Below are 8,743 nucleotides of genomic sequence, written 5' to 3' on the forward strand. Positions count from 1 at the left end.
TCAATTACATCCGGGGGCGGTTAACTCCCTATAACAGCCTATACGGGGAGGCTCCGCCCAAAAGGGGTTCCTTTTTCAGGCTTCAGGTATATAAAAGGGTAGGGATTTCACAAGTTTAGGTATACGAAAGGTAATATAATGGAAATCTGTCATTTAGGTTTTTCAAAGGGCCTTTAATTAAAATATTTCGAACAGATGCAATTCATGACTGTATTAATTTAATTTATTAAGCGCTTCATCAACATGACAAGAAAACCTCGTGTTCTAAGTCTATGCCATGTCTTTCAGGTATATGAAAGGGGTACCTTTTTCAGTAAAATGTATACGAAAGGGGTACAATTTCTGTCAAAATGGTATATAAAAGGGTAAGGGGTTAGAGCTTGGGGCGGAGCCTCCCCGTACAAACCTTTTTCGAGTACCCCCCCCCCCCCCGGGTAATTACATTAACTTTTTTTTATAGGTTCTTTTTTGCTGTTTTCCTACTGTTTGTAAAACCAATTAAAAATATCTTTGACTTCATCCACACAAAAAAGTTCTTAGAGACTTCCTAACCTCGAGTAATTTTCTTATCAATACAATATTAATTAGTAACTGCTGCGGCTACTACTAGTGCTACTTATTAAGTGATAATGATAATAATAATGTTATTTTCAACTTATTGAGAATGATTATTAAGCTTTTGATTGAAAGGGTTGAACCATTAAATTTTCATTTCTTTCTCACTGTCTGCTCTAGATCTGTTGATGCCAATTCTAATAATCTTATGGTATATACTATTGGGTTATTGTCAGCGGTTATGCCTACCCCTGGAAAGCAGCATTCCTGACCATAGATTGATATTTGGCCTGAAGTCAGATGATCATCAGGTACAGTGGTTGTATTTTTTTTTACTTTTTCAGAGGTGATCAATTTTCTGCTGTAAAAACCTATGAGTTTGGGAGCTATTGTTTTCAAGGTTTCTGTTTTTCTTTTTCTTGTTTTACATCACTGTTGAGGCAAATTCCATGTGGTCATCCGGTGTTTTCTGAGCAGATCTGGTCTAGTCTCCTTTGCAGCTGTTATTTGGGTCGTTGCGCAAAAGGAATCTAGAGCTGATGAGACATTTCAAAACAAAATTCCCTATATTTACATCTCATATTATATTGTTGTTTTTTTATTGATTAACACAGACGCACAAAAACATTACTTACAGTACACTACTGACAATTGCTTACATAGTCTCTTACTTACAATATATTGTGTGTTTTTACTTCGTTTTAGATTCACGGTGTAGAAGGAGTCGAGTTCACGTGGGAGGAATTGCGCTCGAAAAACGAGCAGGACGTACATTTTCGACCTATTAATGTTCGAGGTGAGAAAAAGTGTGCTCTTATGTCATGGTGTGATTTAAGTATAAGTAATAAGGCATTGGCATCTAAGTCCTTGTATAGATAAGGCAGTACGCCAAAGTTTATTTAAGCCTTGACTCCAACTCTATTTCTTTGGTGAAATAGCCATTATTGTTTCATTTCTACCCCATAAATTTTAATAAGTAATACTAAGGGAGGAAATTAATAATGTTTAACATTATTTAACATTATTTATTTAACAGGCAACTCAACATGAGGCAAAGAGAAATTCAGGAGTTAATATATAGATTTAGGCAAGCCTAAAAGCGGAGCTCCCCAGTGAGTTTATAATGGCCTGTTTAAGATGATACCATTTAACCTTTGGTTAAACGTAACCGAAGAATTTGTAATTGATATTCAGACTTGGGTTCTTTCTTGCGTACGCGTCGCCATTCAAAACTTTTGTTTTGTTCAGTAAAGTTTCAATAAGGTGTCGAAGTTTAAAAACTTCTTTTTGGTCTACATAGCCTAACTACAAATTTGCTTTGAATAAGTAAGCTTTGTTAAATATAAAAGGGTAAGGTTTTGGGTGGGGACTTTTGGGCCTCTGGGTTTAGCCTCTTCGTATAAAACTTTGTCTGTAATTTGTTTTTGTTTGTTTTTTTTTTGTTTTGTTTAGGTATGCGCTACTTCTACAATGTAGAACGCTGTCTTTGTGAGCAGCTGCTTGGTGAACGACGACCCTCAGAACTTCAGATTCATGGAGCTGAGTTTCTTGCCGTTAACTCCAACTGCAAAGAGGTATACTATTACGACACTGACGGAATCTGGGATACGTATCACAATGCAACAGATTTACATTGCGTCGTTGACGTTCCCAAACAGGCTACCTCTCTCGATCGCTACCTAAAGCCTTTGACTTTATTTGCAAGGAGGAGCAACTTAGTACACGGTCTCCTCAGTAAACAAGTCTCCAGAATATTTGCCATAATAAAAGACAGATACTTCAATGCTGCACGTTAATTAATCGGCATGCTGTATTTTCCACTTTGAGTGCTTTAAAACCAGATTTCGATTTCTCCCTCGGAATTGTCATTTTCAAGAGGTTAGTTTGAGATCAAGGCATGTTAAATTTTGTATCTATATGCTTATATATATTCGTTCGTTGTTAATTGGTCGATAATTGGGCAACGAGAACGAAGCCAAACGTTTCCCGCGGCATTGGTGACTCGTTGTGACAGTCGCTCGCATGAGATCTGCAAGATCAAACTCAGTTCCCCGCGAATCTTTTTCCTTAAGTAAACACTGCTCCAGCTTGTTGTACCTTGCAAGTTGTGAGATCATCGTTTCCGGGTCCGGCCCCTCTTGACCAAATTGACCACTAGGTAATAGTGACAATCGATACTCAGTCGACACATTACATACATCTGATATGTGACATACTCATATCAGTCTACACTTTAAAAATTAGAGTTAAAAAATCGTCATAGTTCGGAAAATAAATTACATGAGCTTTATAGAAATCTCATCTCTTAGGTATGGGGTCAAATAACTTAAAACAAGTCATTAAGGGATAGATCGATCTTGCGCTATAAGGAAGCACGTTCCAGAGTCTAAGGCAGCAACGTGAAAGGTTCTGTCTCCATTAAACGTGAGATTGGACTTTGGTGTAAATAAAACAAGTAAATATGTAAACTAGTTGCTCTTTCAGTGTGTAAAAAAGTTTTCATTGTTGTTGCTGTTGTTATAACCGACAAACTACAACTTAGTTTCAGAGTAAAAATTAAGATACCCAACGAAAGCTTCTAATCTTGAATTTTATTACCGACGTGATTAATAAGTTGGTATCAGGACCTCTAGTCGCGCAGTGCAATTCATAATCATGTTTATGCAGGCATGCTGGTAGCAATTCTCGGTCGACCGATATGGAATAAGTGTACAAATTACTCCGGGATACTGAAGTAAGGGTGTTTTTAACCGGTTATACCGTTGCTATGGTAACTTTTTATGTCAAGGAAATAATCATAACTTGTTCACCAGTGATTGGGCATCTTTTTAATATCATAACTGTTGCGTCAACTGAAAAAAGGTCGTAGTATTGATCCGACAAAGTTGAGGTGCTGAAATGCAGGAAACTGTTTTGAGCCACCTTAATCTTACCGTTATTTTGTAATGCAGTACTATGTGGAAAAATAAACAACCGTGAACTTAAGTTCTGTTGAATTGCCAAAAAAATGTGTAAATGTATGTTTATAGTGGTCGTGCACTTGACCGAACCTTTGTAAAGATCGATAGATAAGGAAAACTTTGTGATCTGTAATGTATTGTAGAGTGTCAAATGTGTAACGTTGAACAGTCGTGATGAGTTCAATAAAGTACAGAAAACGGAAAGAAGCTGTTCTTGTTTTGTCTTTACCATCAAGGAATGTCAGTCAATTCGCCCAAAAGCTAGCTTTCCCAGGCTAAAGTTAATACTCGCCTTCACAATCGGTTTTAGATCGAAGAATACAGATATATAAATTCTGATATAGGCGAGTCCACAACGACAAACCAATGAAGAGTGCCGGATCCTTTGTATACCTGGATCAGTACAAACGTTAAGCTGTCCCCAACGGCAAGGAGAAGAGATTGAGGCAAAAAATTAAAATATAAATTGTAGAATATATTTGCCCGATATTTTGGTTTGCAAAACGATCCTACGGGGGCTATAAGAAAATAAATACAAACAAAAAATGACCGTTACATATAAGAAATTTGAAATATAACAAGGATTAAATGTCGCCAAGTAAGTTCATCAAGTCTATTTAAACCGTGAGGCTCAAGTGTCATTGCAATATTTTTGTCTCACTCCCTTCTCCTTGCCGTAGGGGTCAGCTTACCGCTGAATACAGATATATTTCATCAGAATCGAAAATGTTACAGCGGCGTGTAGTAGGACCAGGGAAATCGCAACAGCACACACACAAGAAAATGAAGCCCCCCCCCCCCCCCCCCGAGATGATCTGCGGCTTTTTACTACACCTAGTATTCTCCAAAAATTAAGTCAGTTACGCCATTCCTTGGTGGTGCACCCCTCCTAATCTTGGATCCGCCCCTGACGTTGCCACGACACGTCCAATTGACCGTCCCCATTGTGCCACAATTTCATTCGCATTACACGTTCAGTTTTATACATATTAATCTACCGTCTGCATATATTTGTTTGCCTAAAATTACACTGAGAGAAACCATCCAAATCACCAAGTCAGTAGGTATAGAAGAATTTTTTAATAGTAGACTTCTTTGAAGTGGAGCAGGGCTGCTCAGGCTTTAAAATTAAACTTGCGCTGACTCAGGAATATTCCTGGGTGCCACAGTCTACGGAGTCTGCATCGAGAACAATGAAGCGTGCAAATTGGAGGAAAATTTTTCTGAAAAAATTAAGAAATAAAAACAAAAAAAGAAAAAACTTAGAAAGCTCGGAAATGCCATGGCACGTTCCTGTCCAGTGTCACGGATTTTAGCTAAATTTAGACAGAGGAAAAGACCATCAAATATGGTGAAATATAAAAATAACGGAACATTTTAATAACACAGCAAATACAAAAGAAGGTACAAATGGGCAAAAGGGACGGAGATTGAAACGGATTGCGATTTGGGTTTTTGAAATATTGTTGGGGTGAACAGTTTTTAAAGTTAGTCTTGTTTGCTTGAACCTTTATGTAGGTCGTTGTCGTGGTTACGTGTCTGGACTCCTTAAAAGTTTAATAAGCCGATCAATTTGAGACTTCAATATCATCCCTGTAAGATAAACGATGTGCTTCGGCTGCTCTAATAAGTCTCAAAACATTTCCAAGAACTTGTCGCAAGTGAGTAATAGACAGAACTTAGCTCATTAAATCATGCTTTAGATCCACCTTTCTGTCGCTGCTGTCTTCAGAGAACAGGACAATGTCAACTTGACGAAGTGTTGGACTTTTCACTTGGTTTTGTCTCCTGAAAGGAAAGATTTTTACGATCATTGAAAACTATGAGCGAGCGTCCCGTAAAATTAATTGAAGCTGGGTGTGTTACAGTAAAAACCCGCGAGTAAGAACCAAACATTTAAGAACCTGTTAGGCAAAAAATTTGCAAATAAGATACCATTTTTATGAGAACCTATTTAGCCTAAAATTTGAAAACAGGTTCTTATTTTCTAAAATTGATTAAATATTTTTACTTTTGGGAAAATATGATAAGTCAACATTCTGGATCATCTTTAGAGATACGTAACCTTGAAGCCTTATTACCCCAGATGCAATGTAATGCAAATTTTATACAAGAAAAAGGCCGAATACCACAAAAATCTCTATTTAACGACATTGATTTTTTTTTTCCTTCAGAAATTAAGAACCTATTCAGAACCTAATTAGCCTACATTTGTGTTAATAACCCTTTATGTAAGAACCTGTTTAGGCTAATCTGAAAAACAATAGGTTCTTACTAGCGGGTTTTTACTGTATTGCACCCCTGTGACGTGTTATTGTAGTTTTTAATTAGATTAGTAGTGTGTTTGTTGATCATGTAACTTACCATTGCCCTGTTTAATGAATTTGACATAATTTTAGGGTATAATATATAATCAAGCATTTATCATGATGTATTACCCAGGTTGTAGTGGGTCGCTGTAATTTCACGTTTGCACTACAAGTTCGAGCTTTGTGTAAGTGAAAGCGACAAGTGTAATTGATTTATTCTGCCGTGGTCTAAACGCACACTGGTATCAGTTGGTAACGAAAAAGAACTCTATTTCACAAGAAATATAAATGGGTTTTCATTTTCAGATTTGGGGTATGGTAATGCCTGTTTTGACCTTCCAAATAACCAAAACCCATTTCCTCCAACTAAACCAAGTTAAAACGAATTTAAAATCAATACAGTTTAACTTTTTAAAGGTGAACAACGCAAGGGCATGTCAAATTCACGCTGAATTTTCAAAAGACCACGGCAAATTTCTTTTCAAAAACTAACTCGAGGACAATTCCGTCTTCTACAGTTTTCGGTATTGAACATTAAGCGAGAAAATAAAATCGAGCCTTTATTTGGCCCCGCATTACAGAAACTAACAAGGATGAAGGGTATTTTTGTAGTTGAACTCTTTCCCACCAAGAGCTTGAACTGTAGTCCTTACTTTTGAGTGTTGGAATTAACACTAGGCCGTTTAAAATGTGGCGTTGTTGGGTTTTAATTTTTTTCCATTGTGAAAAATGTCCAGATATATTCTTTGGTATTCTCAGGAAGTAAAGAATTAAAGATTTTGTGTATTGTCTGAAGATTAGGTGAAAAAAATGCCTTTTACTCTACTTTACTCAAACTTTTCTTTGTACAATGTTACACAGAAAGGCTGACCGTACGTTAGAGGGATTGAACTTGTATATCTTCTTCCAATATTTCGTCAGGCACAGCCTGACTTCATCAGGGAATGAACTACTAAATAAAAATTGTTACAATTTAAACAACCAAGACTAAAGATAATAAGATTACAATTGAAAAATAACCGTTGAAATAGAACTAACGGAAAAACAAAATAAGATTATAATTAAATATACAAGTTCAATCCCTCTACCGTACGGTCAGCCTTTTTTACTTTGTTCGTATTTATACAATTTGCTGATCAGATCCACAAGAATCCGTTTCTATGTATTGTCCGTTGGCCCCTTTCTCAAGTTAAAAATAGATTAATTCAACGAAATCCCGTTCCGACACTGCAAGATTTTTTTCGGAGTAATGGTGAGGCGGCCAGGCGGGCTGGTTTTGGTTGGATAAAAAGTAAAGGAAACTACCCATATTTTCGAAGATTTGCTCTTTTTATAGGGTCTGCTAGGTTTGGAGGAAGTGGGTGGACGGCGCCAGATTTCAAATCTGCATGTTCCACGTTCAAGTCCCGTTCTGACCATGAAAATGGAGTCGTTTTAATGTTGATCAGTCTTTATCTGCAGGGCCATGTTTGTAAAATAGTATTGGTCCGCCCCCTGCCAGTTGAAATTCTTTATTGGTTATAGTTGTCAACACTTTCCAGCTCTTTTACTTTCATGGGTCAGTACTACAAATCTTTACCAGGTCCTGTACAATAATAATATCAAACAAATGCCCAATTATTGGTAAAAAAAAAAGTTGTGGTTATATTCGTGAAATTGGTTACCGTAGCAACAGGAAAACCTGTTTAACCACCTTTAATTTTAAGTGCTTATAACTGTAAAACGAGGTCGATGCCCCCAATTTTTGTTTTTATTAAAGAAAAAAGCCTTGCCCGTAATTTGCTGTGTTATTAAGCACACAAAGTAGCGTAGGATGAAACACGATTTGCAGCCCATTTCCTCTATGAACAGATCATCGGAGGTCACTGTGGACTGTTTTTTATCCCGCATCCCGCCATCAGTTTTTAAATTTATCCCGGATCCCGCCTACATCTTGCTCCCACCGGTGTATTTTCATCCCATCATTCTCGTATCCCGCATCCCGACTAAATTCTTATGCGATCCCGCTTCCCGCCAGTCGTTCGCCGCTTCTCGAATCGACGATTCGAAAATAGAACGCGATGAAAATCTTGCGCGAAGGGAAAAATATATATTTCTCAGTCGCCCAAGACAAGCAAAGAAACTGCTTGTAAAAGCGTATTGAAAGTCAAAAAGCGTATTAAAAAGCTAAAAAAACAAAGATTTGAATGACAGAGCGAGAAATAACGGCAGTTTAAAACTTATGTTGTTTAGAAATGCAAAATGAATACTTTCCGATCGAGTCTGCAGTAATTAAAGTGCACCTAACCCCCGAAACAATACTTTCAAAATTGATTGTACATGAGTTAGAGAGTTGAATGGTTAAATATTTCTTCATCTCAATGTTGCGTTTTTAAATTTTGAAGGTTTATTTTTCCAATATGTTAATGAGTATGACGTCAACTCTCTAACTCATGTACAATCAATTTTGAAAGTATTGTTTCGGGGGTTAGGTGCACTTTAAAAAAAAAACTTTGTCGTTTTGCAAACCTCAGTACCGATCTTTATTATAGCCAAACGATATTATTTTAAAAAAAAGTGAAAAAAGTCCGCTTTGACTCGAACTTGACTCGTGACTCGAACTTGATTCAGGCTCGAACTTGACTCGCGCTACGAACAAACTCACCATTGACTGGTTGAAAAGCGAAAACAGGTCAAAACATGTAATTGATCAAATCGTGCATAATAAAGTAAGTAACTTCAGAAGCTTTCGTGATTTGAAATTAGAATGAAGAATTACAACAGACTGAGCAAAATCAGTTCTTCTTTCGTTGCTTCATTTGTCTTCAAATCAAGTCGTCGATTTTTCAATAACTTCCAAGTTTGAGTGTATTGGACTGACCTGTTTGTATTTAACGAAGATAGAGATAGAAAAGCATGTCAAACATTTTAGTAGAATGT

The 8,743-nt window shown here is 36.9% G+C and overlaps 1 protein-coding gene and 1 pseudogene across 6 annotated transcripts in view; both read left to right on the forward strand.

The window, feature by feature from the left end:
• LOC144634236 (uncharacterized) overlaps positions 1-8,743 on the forward strand; it is a 140,269-nt pseudogene that overhangs the window by 30,842 nt on the left and 100,684 nt on the right. The window lies entirely within an intron of this gene.
• Positions 1-8,743, forward strand: part of LOC144636644 (uncharacterized) — a 68,442-nt gene that overhangs the window by 4,945 nt on the left and 54,754 nt on the right. The window contains exons 4-7 of one of the 5 annotated variants that reach the window (XR_013567632.1): positions 736-866; positions 1,261-1,351; positions 1,592-1,667; positions 2,008-2,144. Coding sequence is in view for 2 of the 5 variants with exons in the window: in XM_078495866.1 (XP_078351992.1) it covers positions 736-866; positions 1,261-1,351; positions 2,008-2,351 (566 nt within the window). In the remaining 3 variants the exon portion in view is untranslated. Of the gene's footprint in view, positions 1-735; positions 867-1,260; positions 1,352-1,591; positions 3,714-8,743 lie in introns of those variants that run through there. The other 4 variants (XR_013567617.1, XR_013567598.1, XM_078495866.1 and 1 more) reach the window with 4 other exon arrangements.

This window comes from Oculina patagonica, chromosome 1, assembly GCF_052425735.1.
Source record: "Oculina patagonica isolate OP01 chromosome 1, crgOcupat, whole genome shotgun sequence".
Lineage (NCBI taxonomy): Eukaryota > Metazoa > Cnidaria > Anthozoa > Scleractinia > Oculinidae > Oculina > Oculina patagonica.